The sequence below is a fragment of the Photinus pyralis genome, unplaced genomic scaffold, assembly GCF_008802855.1.
Source record: "Photinus pyralis isolate 1611_PpyrPB1 unplaced genomic scaffold, Ppyr1.3 Ppyr1.4_LG1, whole genome shotgun sequence".
Taxonomy (NCBI): Eukaryota; Metazoa; Arthropoda; class Insecta; order Coleoptera; family Lampyridae; genus Photinus; species Photinus pyralis.
In genome coordinates this window covers 837391-851909 of record NW_022170249.1, presented here as the reverse complement: position 1 = coordinate 851909, position 14519 = coordinate 837391, and the positions used below count along the sequence as shown (strand labels likewise).

The window sequence follows — 14519 nt, the reverse complement described above, 5'->3', positions numbered from 1 at the left end:
GCTTGTTTTATTCTGGGCAATGGGGAGATCTGCCACTGAAACTGATGCTCCAGGTTCAACGTGCAACATTTTCTTTTTATTCCTTTGAACCCTTTCGCCGCGTTTATTTTGGGATTGCAAAAAGTCTAATAAGGAATTATCAATTTCTCGTGAAACTCTTTCTTTGTACCTTGCTGTGGGCATTTTCTTTAAAACTTCATCAGGACAAAGGGGGACAATTCCAGTCGCTCTAAATCCATTTTTTATATTCTTCTCCGACTTCAGTTCGATCGTCTTTATTAGCTTGGCCAAAAGACCTGGGAAAAACGATTTCTCCACACAGTTTGAGAGGGATATTTTAGTTTGACATCTTGCAAGATTGTCCGCCAAGCCTTTTTTAAGGGCCCAAAGAAACTGACATCCAAAGGCTGTGTTATGTGGGTCGAATTCGGAGGTAGAAAGACAAAACGGATGTTGTTCCTTTGACAGGCAAGCAACACATCAACATTAAGGTGAGAGGATAAATTATCCCCTATAACAACTTTGGGTCCTTTTAATCTTCTTGCCCAAGGAATCACAACTTTATTAAAATAATCAACAAATGTACCAGCGTCAAACCATCCACTTTTCGTTCTGTTATAAATTGTGTTGGGTGGACCTCCTTCTATCCAAGAACTGTACATTCGCTCGGCTTTGTACACTACATAACATGGCAAGAGTTCACCAGCTGCGGTTGCTGAGAACATAAGAGAAATGGCACTTTTAGTGGTGTTCATTCGTCGTTCGGGATATTTGGTTCCTCGGAAAAATATGCACTTCGTGGTTCCTAAAATATTAAGATTTAGATTAAAAAAACTTTAAGCTATAATAATGCTGACCTGGGTTATCGCTTAGGTTGGTCTCATCATAATTCAAAATATTTTGAGGAGGAACATCTTGCAGAGTCGTCTCTAAATTTTGAAAATAACTTTCAAACTCTTCTGAGGTTTTTTCAGCGCGGCATCTTTTAATATTCTGGCAGGTCCTTTTCGTTAGTTTGGTTTTGTTCCTCTTCAAGAACAAATATACCCAGTCTCTTCCTGGCAAATTTTCTTTAAAACAAGTCAGAGAGATCCCCTTTTGGTCCAGATAATTTCTAACCAGCATTCTTAGGTCTAGTTCTGTCATAAGACTCCCAAATTCTGCACTTGCTATTAGGACGTCCACTAAGCTTCTTTCTTCTGCTTGAGAAAGACTCTTTGGTCGACCAACATCGCCGGTGTGTATATGTTTCATTTTATTCAACAACGTCCTTCTCGGGATGTTGTACAGGGTTTCAGCCCTCCGACTGCTCATCCCCTCTTTCATTGCTTGCAAGGCCCTTTCTAATGCACTAGCTTCGTAGTCCATATATTTTCGCGCCCCTAGCCGTCTTTTATACTTTCCCATTGCTGAAATAATTATGTCGATGCTATAAGTTACGATCATTGACGTATAATTGTTTGAAAATAAATCTTAGGTTTCATCACAAAATTGCGGATAACATTGCCCACTTTTATTTTTTCAAATTTATAAAAAAATAATTTTTTAAATATTAATCTGTGGATATATTGAAGTAATTAATGGTCATATAAAACTACTGTCAATAGCTCAAAACTACAACCCAAATACGTATCCCGCACCAAACCTTACAATTTACGTAAAAAATAAGACAAAAAAGAGTAATATTTACCTGCGAACTATGTGTCACCACGCGCACTCGAGAAATGCATGTGAGCAGTTTTACACATGCTATCAACCTTGAACATGCATACCCCCACGCATTCACCATTGCCACAGTTGCCAAATGGATAATTTCGAATTTTTTAAATTGCCTAGCATGTGGGCAAAGTTTGGCTTAATGGGCAAAGTAAGGCGATTCTACGGTACCAATATAAAGCTCAGACAATACACAATCCAACTTACTTTATTGTCAAAACTTATTCTTAACATAAATAAAAATATAATTTTAAAAAAAAACCAATAGTGGCCGGTATTACCCGCACTTAGTGGGGTGCTATTACCCACTTTTTTACATGTTCGACTATAATAGCTAGCAACGAATGCAATTTTACATCTTAAGTCGAACAGGTATAAGAAAGTTGCACTGTGGTAAGTCGAAAATAATGCAGACGTAGTGCGCACTAATGCAGTAAGTCCAAAACGCTATCAGATGATATTGTATAAATAGTAGGTAAAATAAAAACAATAAAATAAATATTTAATTATATATTCTATAAATATTTATTCGTTGGTCTATCGCACAAAGGTGTTAAGTGAAAAATAGGTAATATATACTTACAAAAATAACTAAAATTTAACATTTCAACATTTATTATCCCTCTCTTGTTCTGGGCCCTCAACAGGCTTGCACCCAATTACAGAGTGACTCGCATAATGTGTGACGGTTTTTTTTGGAAACCGTATAAATTGCTTATTTGGTTAAGAATTCAGTAGTTTTTTTGAGATTGTATTTCAGGCTTTAACGTTCTAATTTTCCTTGCGCTTAATTTTCACTCCGTGACAGCATATTTTATTGCATTGTCACATTTAAATTGTTATCACTGCTTATCCTCTTCTATGTAGGTTTTCTCCTTGTCCTGCAATTCAAAGTTGGGAATCTTTAAAGTTTAAATATTTGGTCACCTGAGATTGATTAGGGGAATCCCCACTTTTATACATTTCCCCAGGAAAAGTGAAAGTCTTCTTCTCTTCCTGTTGCAACTCTCGCGCAAGATTGAAGTGTGGTTAGCTGTATTCTTAATTATAATTTATCCAACTCATCACGAGGATTATTTAAGAATAAAGGCTCCTTTGAAGCTGGAATTATTAGTTGGCAAATTGGGTTCTGCTATTATTGGACCAGCGTTCATTTTCGCACTTGGGCGGATTATTCGACCACATGGATATTACACTTCGGCTCGTTCAAGATCTTTAGAGGTAAACCAGTTTATTATATTCTTGCTCGATCTTAGGAATTAATCTTTGCAGCCATTTCTACGTTGCGACATTGCTAATTTTCTACATATCTACCTAGTGGATTGAAATTAAAATACAACTTGGATTGTGTATCGGACTCACCGAAGCTCTTTGTGTCTCGTCATCTTGATTTCCCGTGTCGTCAATCGTTCCCTCCACCGTGAACTTCAGGGCAATCCAACGTCCATCCAGGCCTAGTGATATTAAGTCGATTGTTCCATTCTGGGCCGATACCACCTGAGGACCAGCTTTACTTCCACCGGCGGCTGAAGACAAACCAAGGTTAGACCTTTCCTATTACCTGAAGTTTACTCACCCATCCTAGTCCTTCCCATAATCCTCCATCTTGTCTTACCTCCTTAACCCTCAATTATTTTGGTATTGATAATGCAAAAGCCAAGTGGCACATAATAATTTAATTTGTATTTTGTATTGAGATTTGACAGTAGTCAATATTTAACAGAACTTGTTAGTTCAAATTAATTTGTGTGGGGGGGGTGTATTGCAACTACCTTATTTACAATATTTGTGAGACAAAAACAAGACCTATGCTTTCACCTTAACTACTATATTGCGTCTTACCTGGCAAGGTCCAAGTAAGGAAGATCTTCCAACGGCAGCCTGCTTAAACCTCCCTTTATTTTCACAAGTCATTCACCCGCTGGTTTATACGTATAAAAGCCAGTAATTCTGGTCTTGTTGCCGTCGGTTATTATTCGTAATAAGCATAATTCCCATAGCACCCAATTATTATTTGAAAACAAAATCATACCTTTAGTTATTTAATTTTATTTCCTTCGTTTTGTGTGCCTAATAAATCTCATAATTTTCCTATCTTGTTTTGTGTATCCTCTTTCAAGTTTGAGAGGAATTTCCCTTACAAACTTGTGGCGCCCTACAGCAGTGGTTGTAGCAGCCCTCGACCATCGTCCACCAGCAGTGAGCTACCGGGTAGGTAACATTTGTTCCGGATTTTCCGTGGCAAATGCTTGTTAGAGGTGTATTAATTGCTGTATCATTTAAAATAAGTTTTGTTTTTTAACGAATTATTTTTTTTTAACTACACAACTGTTTGATAATACAATTGAAAAAATTTGAATAAACTGTTTGATAATGCAATTGAAAAAATTTGAATAAACTGTTTGATAATGCAATTGAAAAAATATTACTTAACACCTGTGTACGATAGACCGACGTATTAAAGTTATAGAACTTATAACTTTTATTAGGTAGGTAATTATTATTTACCTAATAAAAGTTATAAGTTCTATTATCATAATAATTTGTGTAGCCTCGCCCACCTCTAAAATTATTAAACCTCCCTCCTCTTCCTCTTCCTCTTCTTCCATTAAAATTTCCTCTTCTCCCCCTTACTTGCCCCCTGTAATTGTTCCCTCCTCCTCTCTTGCTCACCTCCCAATCTCTTTCTTTTCGTTTCTGTAAAATTTATATGTATAGTAATTTTTAAATAAAAAAAAATATAATTTTTAATATAAGTAATTGTTTTTTTTACTTAATTTAATTTTGTTAATAATTAGACTATAATTTATTTATTAAACACATGCAGTCAAGTGCAAGTCCCTATCAATAAATTTTGGTGAATGTAATAAGACATTCGTTTTGCACTCATTAAATTATAGAAATTGGGAAATTTAAAAATCGCATGTCACATTGACACGATTAAGTTATACTTAAGGCTACCTACATGTTTTGAATATTAGCCTTTTAACATATAACAGTAGTTTTGCATTATTTATTCAGGTAGGTACTTATAAAAATCATATGTGAATTTATAATGTACACATGTTGTAGTACAGGGTGTTTTTTTTAAAAAAGGGCCATACGACAATGTAAAGGCGTAGAGTTATTTAAAATGGGCCATAGGGAAATTTACATTGTATCATTATTTACGGTAATCCTTTCTTGTTTCCTCGCAAATTATCTGTCACAGTACTGTAGAAATTGTTTCTGAATCAACAAATTTATTCAGATCAGATATAAACGTATAAGATTGCAGTCGGTGTTCGAATTATTTTTCATCGGCAATCAAACAATACCCGATACTCGGCACTGAACAGCTTGCATACCACTCAGCTATTGGGCCCACTTTTGTAGGAATTGTATAACATGAATACTTTTTCGAACAGCAAATACATTTTTCTGCTTTGTTGATGCAGGGTTGAGATAGAGAACTGTTTGTGAAATGACTAAGCGTAAGGTCAAAATTTGAGAACAATTGGCGCAATTTAAATTTCTCTATGGCCCATCTTTAAAAAAACATCGTGTATAAGGTACAAAAGAAATGAAAATTATTACAATGAAGAGATATTGGTCTTAAAAGTTTTCAAATTTGATTCCAAATATTACAATCTACGTTATAGTTACCAACCTTTTGAATAGCGTAAATCCTTCAAAAAAACTATTTTGTTTGTTTTAATAAAATTAATAGGAAATTGAGGTAAGTAAGATAAATACAAAACGCAAGGATAGATTTGATATTATGGATGTTAATTCAGATACAGTAATTATGAATGAATGCAAATGGTCGTTTGTTATAGGTTTAGAAAATTTGGTCAATAAAAAATGTTCGAATTTTTTTGGAGGAGCTTAACTGCATCTGTAGTGTGATGTGAACAAATAATATATATTAATTACCTGACCCCGCGACTCCACCGCATCGGATTCCGTCTAAAAATAAGATGAAAACAGTATAATTTTATAAATATATTAATAGCTACAGTAGACCTTCGCCAATTCGAACAGGATGAAAGTGTATTATAGGTACGTTATTTTGTAAGTAAAGAATAATTCGAACAACAGTGTCAGTATTGTACAATTTTTTCATCAAAATGTGATTACATGATGGGCATTTTGATATTGATGATATGCATTGTTTAGATTTAGAACAATTGTTGTGTTTTGTTTATTCTATTTTGTATCATTTGTAATTACAATTATTTATTTCTTAATAAGTAATTCAGAATAAAATTTTATTGTTATTTTTGTTAATTCGAAAAATTCATTCACTCAAATAATCTCAGATCCGGATTAGGTCGGATCGGCAAGTTTCTATTGTAGGTACCTATTGGTGTATGATAAAATATTTTGCGTGTAAAAATGAAATCATGAAAGATATACTGTACAAGTTTTATGTTGAAATTTGATGTCGTATTCTTTATGATTGTCAATAAATATTTATACTTAAGAAATACAATATACAACTTGTTGAAAAGATCAAAATGAAATGAAATTAAAAAAATTGTAGAATTTTAAATTTGTATTGTATTGTAAATTTGTTGAATCTTGTAAATTAAAAAAAGTGTATGTAAAAAGTTTAAAAATATGTCTTTATTTTTTTAATTTACTTAATTCAATTAATAATGAAATTAGATTTTTTTTTAATATAGATTTGGCTTCGACTGTTTAGTCTTTTCGCTATTCGTAGGTTCCAGTTAGATATTATTTACTTACTCGTTCAGATTCGTTGCGACTTTGCGTTTCTATAAAGATTTAAAGTATTAATTTTATTGAATTTTAGAAATGAATCAATTATGCTTACCGTTAACTTGTTCTTCTTCCACCTAAAAATTAAAAGGAAATAGTATATTATTATAAATATATAACATTGTGTTTATGTGTAAAATAAAAGTTGCATGACAAAGAATTAAAATTGAAAAAATGAAAGCATCGAAAATTTTTTGTTTCTAATTTCTCATGTTGAGAGTTGAAGTTTTATAAATTAAGTGAAATACTAATACTGGGTATGAAGATCTTAGAATATGTATAACTTTAAATTTGTATTGTTTTATAGAATTAATTGGCAATGTGGCATTTTCTGAATATTGTCACATATTTTATATTTATATAAACAATGTGGTTGAAGTGAAATTGGTATTATTGTTAATTGTGTCATTGCAGTTCAATTAAAAAATATAAAAGTTGTGTATTGCGATATTAAGATATATGATAAAAGTAACTTTTTTATGGAACATCCTGTGTATGCGTATGTATTTTATAAAAAACAAATTAAATAATGGTCAACACTAATTACCAATACTATGAAATTAAGGACATTACAATCAATTAAAGTTTTCTATTTGTATAAAATGGTGACAGTTGATATTTTAATGATAAGAAGAAATACGTTAAAAAGTTTAAAATATTTGACATAAATTACTGTGGTTGTAATAATAAAGGAGTTACAAGTTGTAAAAATTTTTTTTTTAAATTTTATGATTCTCAATTTGTAAAGATTAAGTCTAGTTTTATACTTTTTGGTATATTTGACGTGTTTAAGTATTACCAGTTTGTCTTTGGAATAAATTTAAAATTTTAAATATCATTTATTGGTAGTTAGGTGTTGATTTCACTATATAAATATTTATAATTATTGATGGTACATTACCTCAGTTGTTTGCCTGGTGTCGCCGTCGTCGGCGACAGTTGACGTATTTGCTGCGGTTTCTTCAGTTTTTATATTATCATTAATATTTATATATCATTATTTTATTAATCAATTTCTTACCGTTTGGCATCTAAAATTTAAAATAAATATATCAATAGAATACTTAAACAAAAGATAGATATATGTATGTACCTAAGTAGATTTAATTTAATTTTTTTAATGAAAATAAATTTAACACAAATTTCCTAAATAATTTTTGATGTACGTATATCAAATGGCATCATTGTGATTTTTGTTTGTTTATATACTTTTTCATGACGCATTTTAAGGAAAGCTGCAATTTTTCAAAATAAAGTACTTTCTTTGTGATGGATGATGTTTCTTAAATATTACCTTTATTTAAAATGGAGTAAATATTACTAACCTATTAGATACCTATTTATAAAGTTTGTGGAGGGCCCCTTCCGCAGATTTTTTTTATTGAAGACGCTTCGTTAAGTTGCCTTCTATCCATTTCTATCAATTTAATGATCGTACATGGGGGGCTTATTAGCGTCACGTAATCTTATTTTGTTCGTATAAACGAAATTAATGTACTGTATAGAACAATTTGCAATTGGGGGGAAAATTTTACTGTAGTGATAAGGTTTGGCCGTTTTTTTCGACTAATTGCATCGTATTAGTGTTGAAAATTTAAGCTTTTTTAGTATAATAGAAATAAATTGGAATGGAAATGGAAACTTCAGGGTGTGGCTTCAGGTTTGAAATGAAGTTTGTGCTTTTATAGTTAAAGATGTCAAATGATTGATATTTACCTAACTTTACTCTTTTGAATTTTTTACGAGTAAACCATAGAATAATTCTGCAATAATTAAAATAGTTGTATTTAATAAAATCATAACCTCTTGAGTACGTGATGTTAATAAGTCCCCCAGGTATGATCATAAAATTGATAGAAATAGATAGAGATCACCTTAGTGATACGTTTTCAATTAAAAAATTTGTGGCAGAGGTTTTAAATTTTCCACAATTTTAATTAAAAGTTTAGTTTATTTTCTGGAAATCTGGTATTATTTTATGTCTATTTCGTCATACTTAAGTTGGCGAAATTGAAAAATGTTATGTGACAGTTATTAATTTATAAACAAATGTGAGTTTTATTGGAGGTTATGTTAACTTCTTCGTCTACAAAATTGAAATATCCTGGGTTTAACGTGTATATTAACAGTTTTTAATGTAATGAAAGTAGTATAATAGATATAATATACAATACAATTTAAGGTTTTGTTCGACAAATGAGCGATACTTCCATGTCACTTGTGGATACACTCTAATAACACCACTTTAAGAAGTGTATACAGTTTAATCTCTTGAATGCGTTAGGGAAGAAAAATATCGTAGAAAAGGTTACATATTGCGAGTGATAAAGATCGATTTCTTTGTATCGATCACCGAGGGGGGAAATCCGGACGTATTTTTCATGGATCGCCTGTATAGTGATCACCGATTAACGTTTTTTTTGTATAAATCGCTGCTTAGTATACACAGCCTTATACGGTCGAGAGGGAGAGGAATATCTTTCGCAGTTTCCTTAAAAAAAACGGGTCACCCCTAATCTTACGACTCATTCGGTATATGTGTTTTTATAAATATGCATAAATGTATATTATTATATTATATTATATGGTTTACGATTTTTTGTCTGTCATTTCGATTATTGGTAAACATCATCATTCATCGAATACAGTAAACGTCAATAACTTTATAAGTAGGTAAGTACTATTTATTTATACTTTACATTATGTACACAAAGTATTTATTTATGGTAAAAAATGATGATGGCATTGTTTATGTTGAATACAAAACTTTTCGTAGGTATATTATTATAAACTTTTCCTGTATCAGCTTACGATAGCATTGTGGTTGATTCTAACACATTAAGTAGGTGAAGTATACTCCAAGGTTGGTTACATACGTGCGGGATAAAAATATAAAAATAACTAAAATTTAACATTTCAACATTTATTATCCCTCTCTTGTTCTGGGCCCTCAACAGGCTTGCACCCAATTACAGAGTGACTCGCATAATGCTTGTTAGAGGTGTATTAATTGCTGTATCATTTAAAATAAGTTTTGTTTTTTAACGAATTATTTTTTTTTAACTACACAACTGTTTGATAATACAATTGAAAAAATTTGAATAAACTGTTTGATAATACAATTGAAAAAATTTGAATAAATTGTTTGATAATGCAATTGAAAAAATTTGAATAAACTGTTTGATAATGTAATTGAAAAAATTTGAATAAACTGTTTGATAATACAATTGAAAAAATTTGAATAAACTGTTTGATAATGCAATTGAAAAAATTTGAATAAACTGTTTGATAATGCAATTGAAAAAATTTGAATAAACTGTTTGATAATGCAATTGAAAAAATTTGAATAAATCCTTAACTTCTTCATTACCATGTTGCAAAAAGTATTACTTAACACCTGTGTACGATAGACCGACGTATTAAAGTTATAGAACTTATAACTTTTATTAGGTAATTATTATTTACCTAAGTTCTATTATCATAGTATGTTCCATAGCCACGGCCGCCACCTCTAAAATTTCTTCTTCCTCCTCCTCTCCTTCGATTAAAGCTTCCCCTTCCTCTTCCCTGCCCTCTCCAATTATTAAATTTCGCCTTGCTCTCTTCCCAACTTCTTTGTTTCTGTAAAATTTATATGTATAGTAATTTTTAAATAAAAAAAAATATAATTTTTAATATAAGTAATTGTTTTTTTTTTACTTAATTTAATTTTGTTAATAATTAGACTATAATTTATTTATTAAACACATGCAGTCAAGTCCCTATCAATAAATTTTGGTTAATGTAATAAGACATTCGTTTTGCACTCATCAAATTATAGAAATTGGGAAATTTAAAAATCGCATGTCACATTGACACGATTAAGTTATACAGGCTACCTACATGTTTTGAATATTAGCCTTTTAACATATAACAGTAGTTTTGCATTATTTATTTAGTTAGGTATTTATAAAAATCATATGTGAATTTATAATGTGCACATGTTATAGTACGGGGTGTTTTTTTTTAAGACGAGCCATACGACAATGTAAATGCGTAGAGTTATTTAAAATGGGCCATAGGGAAATTTACATTGCATCATTAGTTACGGCAATCCTTTCTTGCTTCCTCGCAAACTATCTGTCACAGTACTGTAGAAATTGTTTCTGAATCAACAAATTTATTCAAATCAGATATAAACGTATAAGATTGTAGTCGGTGTTCGAATTGTTTTTCACCGGCAATCAAGCAATACCCGATACTCGGCACTGAATATCTTAAATACCACTCAGCTACTGGGCTCACTTTTGTAGGAATTGTATAACATGAATACTTTTTCGAACAGCAAATACATTTTTCTGCTTTGTCGATGCAGTTTGATTTTGTAGCGACATAGCCACAGTTAATTTGTACGTTTCCGTTTTGTTTTGCGTCGTCCACTAGAAGGCCCAGGTAAAGGGTCTTGGGCAATCGAAAGTCCATCAAAGGGTCAGGAGCTGTGGAAGGTCTAGGCTGAATACTAATTTGTGACTGTTCAATGTTACATTGAAAAGTGTAACACTAGAAAAAACTAAGTAAAAATGCATAATAATGATGCAAAATCTTATATAAATTGATACCTTCTGTCTCTTCAGGCGGTAAGACTGGAACTAGCTCATCCAGATCGCCTCCGCATTCTGCATCGTATCCTATCGTCGATGTTGGAGCACGACCCTTCACATTGCTGGCACAGTTTTGTGCAAAAATTAAGTTTTTTGTTGATTACTTGTTTATTCCTCGACTTCAAGGTAGGTACTGGGCGCTTTTGTGAAAATTCAAAAAATCGTGGTTTTTTTAGCGAACTCTAGCGCGGGTACCGCTTATCGTTAAATAAAAGCTAAATAATGTATTTTGTAGAAAATTTTATTTACTTTAATTTTGTATAGGGCGCCCATCTTTAAAAAACGTACGTTTTTGAGATATAAGCAAAAAACTGAAAAAAGTACTGAATAATTCCAATTTTTTTGCGTATTTCGGTATGAAGCCGACTTCCTACAAGGCAGCAAACAATAAATTCGGATGCAGCACATTCGATAACATATGAGGAGCAGACTTGCAAAACGCAGTTTGTCCAAATTTTAAATTTTTCAACTGAAGGTGGCGTTGCAATATACACTTGAATCTCTATCGTTTCATATAATATTGGATGTCCAAATCGCATTATGTCCCACTTGAAATGTGTTGTGAAATTCACTTGGACATGCAAAATGCATTTAGTCCATCGACATTAGACAAACAAATAGCATTTTGTCCGTGAGACGAACAAAACGCATTCAGTCCAGCCGTAAACACGCTGTTTTTATAACCTAACAGTTAGGTTACTGCTCTTAGTGTCGTTTCGGTTTATTTTGCAGTATTGTGTGTTTAGTTTGCATCTTTTTCGCAACGTTTCAATTACAATGGAATCTGCAGATGGGGAGCATATTGTTGGTGATTGTGACCGTGGTAGCCGGAAACGACAAGCAAATTTAACATCCAGGGAGAGAAAGAAGCAAGTCAGATATTCAAACCATGATCCTGATTTACAACAATTTAATATAGTTTGTAATCATAAGAATAATCCAAAACTGCAGTGTGGGCAAGTAGGGCGAGATGATATACTTAAACTTCGGGAAGTTTTTTACAAAAATCCCAATAAAGTTATTCAAGATGGAATATTAGCCAGTAACATTGAGTTGGATATCCCTAAACGAAAAAGAGCTCGCAAATCTGATGGAAAACCGCACTCCTTGTCTGCAAAATATCATGTAAGTATAAAAGTACATACGTCGTTTTTGATAAAAGACTCCATGTTTTGAGTCTTACATACGTCGTGTTTCATCAACAATTTGGTGCAACCATTTTTTATGTTGGAAAGAATATTAAAGTTCTCGAGCTTTTGTTGATCTTTTACTGCTTTTTTCACTTAGTAGGTGTGTTATATTCGAATTTTTACAGGTATATATCAGTCGACAAAAAGTACAAATTTGTCAAAAGTTTGTAATGGCTGTATACAACGTTTGTCAAAGGAGACTAAACACAATTTGCAAGAAACTCCAGGCTGGGGAGGAAATTATAAAAGAAAAAAGAGGAGACGATAGACGAGCTTTTAAGTTTGTAGACAAATTGGATGCTGTAAAGTCGTTCATTAGTCAATTACAAGGAAAAGAGAGCCACTATGGAAGACAGAAGTCTCGACGGATCTACATATCTTCGGAGTACAACATTTCTATTCTTTGGCAGTTATATAACAAAAACTCACCAGAAGGTTTAAAAGTGAATTACAAGTACTTCAGTCGGGTGTTCAGTAAATATTTCAATATTGGATTCGGCAGTCCTGCTACTGATGTTTGTAGCTATTGTGTAAGAACACAAACCAAAATAAGTATGTCTCAAAGCTCTTCTGAAAAGCAGAAAATATCCACTGAACTGAAAGTACACAAATTTCGTGCCACACAATTCCATAAGTTAATGAAAACTGAAGTGCCTAATACAGTTTCGTACTGCTTCGACTTACAGCAAGTTCAGGTATTGCCAAAAGTACCTATTCAAGAGGCATTTTACGCTCAACAGCTGTCAATATATTTTTTTTGCGTTACCAAACTCAATTGTCAAGAACCAATATTTTACACGTGGATGGAACACCAAGCAGGAAGGGGGGCTACTGAGACATCATCTGCCATTATTGATTTTTTAAAAAGAACTGAATTTCCTGAAGATGCGACGAAGATCCGTTTTTTTGCCGACGGCTGTGGGGGGCAAAACAAAAATAGTCACGTCATACATGCTTTGATGTTTTGGCTCCATACGTCAGGCGAAAAAATAAAGGAAATAGAAATTATATTTCCGATCAGAGGTCACTCTTATCTTCCTGCCGATCGAATCTTTGGACGCATCGAAAAAATATTAAGGTCCCACAGTCTCATAAAAACTCCAGACGCATATTGGGAATTGTACACTAAAGTGGGCGAGGTACGAAAACTTGGGTCTGATTGGAATCTGCTTGATGTAAAAAATATGCTGCAGTGGCTCAAAAAAGTGAATGGCATAAGTTCTTGCCGAAGATTTTTTATTAAAAAGAATGTTTCCGCCAACAATATTTTAGTGAAAAGTGAAGTACTCTATCGCACTGATACAAACAAATTCCAATCTTTACTAAAACCACGCACACGATTCGACCAGGTAGTCGTGCCATGGCTACCTTTGGGACATCAGATAAAGAAAAAAAAATAGACAGTTTAAAAAAATTATTAGAATCATTATCTGGAGAAAAGTGGAACAATGATCCAGAACTGGCATGGTTAGTTCCAATTTTTGAAGAACAACGTGAAGATGGGGAAATAGAAGCAAATGAAGAATGTGAATGTAACGACATGGAAGAGGTTAATTTCATTTAAAGTTTGTAAATAATACAAGTAAACGTTATCGACAATATGTTTGTTTCATTTCCAAATTTATTATACCCAGTGATCTGTTGGATGGACAATCAAAATGCTGTTTGTCAACTAGTGACCTGCAAATAGCATTTTGTCCAACAGTTTTTTTGAAATAGTAAAGCCACTTTGGCTTTTTCCAGTCTGCAAATTTAGTAATTTCTCATGCTATTTTTAATAGATTTTTTAATACCAAACGCAAGTCCGTAAGTAACTCGTATTGTACGTAGTAGTTTTTTGTCATTCCTGAAAATTTACAATTTTGGACAAAACGCGTTTTGCAAGTCTGCTCCTCATATAAAACCGTTGATAAAAAAACTTCCGCAATTTTGTTCCGAAAACGGTAGTTTTAAACACGTATTTACTGGACTATTTCTCCAATTTTTGTTCGGTTTCGTGAATGATTTTTATAATGTTATGAAAATCCCAAAAAACATTCAGTTTTATCAACCACGTCTTAGAAAAAAAAGTCTGTAAGTCAACTGGGCAATCTTCTCATAATGACAAGAAGTAGCTCTTGATAGCTGGAAAACAGCAAGAAGTCTCTCTATCGCAGGATATAGAGAAAGCCATCGAGTCGGCACATGTCGTAAAAAAGCTTTGTACTGT

General features: G+C 32.5%; 2 protein-coding genes across 3 annotated transcripts; one reads left to right on the top strand and one right to left on the bottom strand.

The window, feature by feature from the left end:
* Positions 1-270: 270 nt before the first annotated feature.
* Positions 271-1876, bottom strand: LOC116158894. 2 transcript variants are annotated; one of them, XM_031471755.1, is made up of 3 exons: positions 1691-1876; positions 858-1409; positions 271-805 (listed from the first exon to the last, which is right to left on the bottom strand). In XM_031471755.1, exons 2-3 carry the CDS (start codon positions 1405-1407, stop codon positions 279-281), a joined length of 1077 nt encoding a protein of 358 aa, XP_031327615.1. In that variant the 5' UTR covers positions 1408-1409; positions 1691-1876; the 3' UTR covers positions 271-278. The 2 variants fall into 2 exon arrangements, with proteins under 2 accessions (XP_031327615.1, XP_031327614.1); XM_031471754.1 differs by having other exon boundaries at positions 858-1876.
* Positions 1877-11560: 9684 nt separating this feature from the next.
* Positions 11561-14196, top strand: LOC116182841. The gene is made up of 2 exons (XM_031471347.1): positions 11561-12245; positions 12436-14196. Exons 1-2 carry the CDS (start codon positions 11898-11900, stop codon positions 13708-13710), a joined length of 1623 nt encoding a protein of 540 aa, XP_031327207.1. The 5' UTR covers positions 11561-11897; the 3' UTR covers positions 13711-14196.
* The last annotated feature ends 323 nt before the right edge of the window (positions 14197-14519 follow it).

What these genes read in the sequence shown, in the direction of transcription:
- LOC116158894 (XM_031471754.1), bottom strand. Translation starts at nt 1,446, where the DNA reads ATGATCGTAACTTATAGCATCGACATAATTATTTCAGCAATGGGAAAG. An exon ending in CAACCTAAGCGATAACCCAG is followed by an intron (nt 806 to 857) that starts GTCAGCATTATT and finishes TTAATATTTTAG; the next exon opens with GAACCACGAAGTGCATATTT.
- LOC116182841 (XM_031471347.1), top strand. Translation starts at nt 11,898, where the DNA reads ATGGAATCTGCAGATGGGGAGCATATTGTTGGTGATTGTGACCGTGGT. An exon ending in CCTTGTCTGCAAAATATCAT is followed by an intron (nt 12,246 to 12,435) that starts GTAAGTATAAAA and finishes GAATTTTTACAG; the next exon opens with GTATATATCAGTCGACAAAA.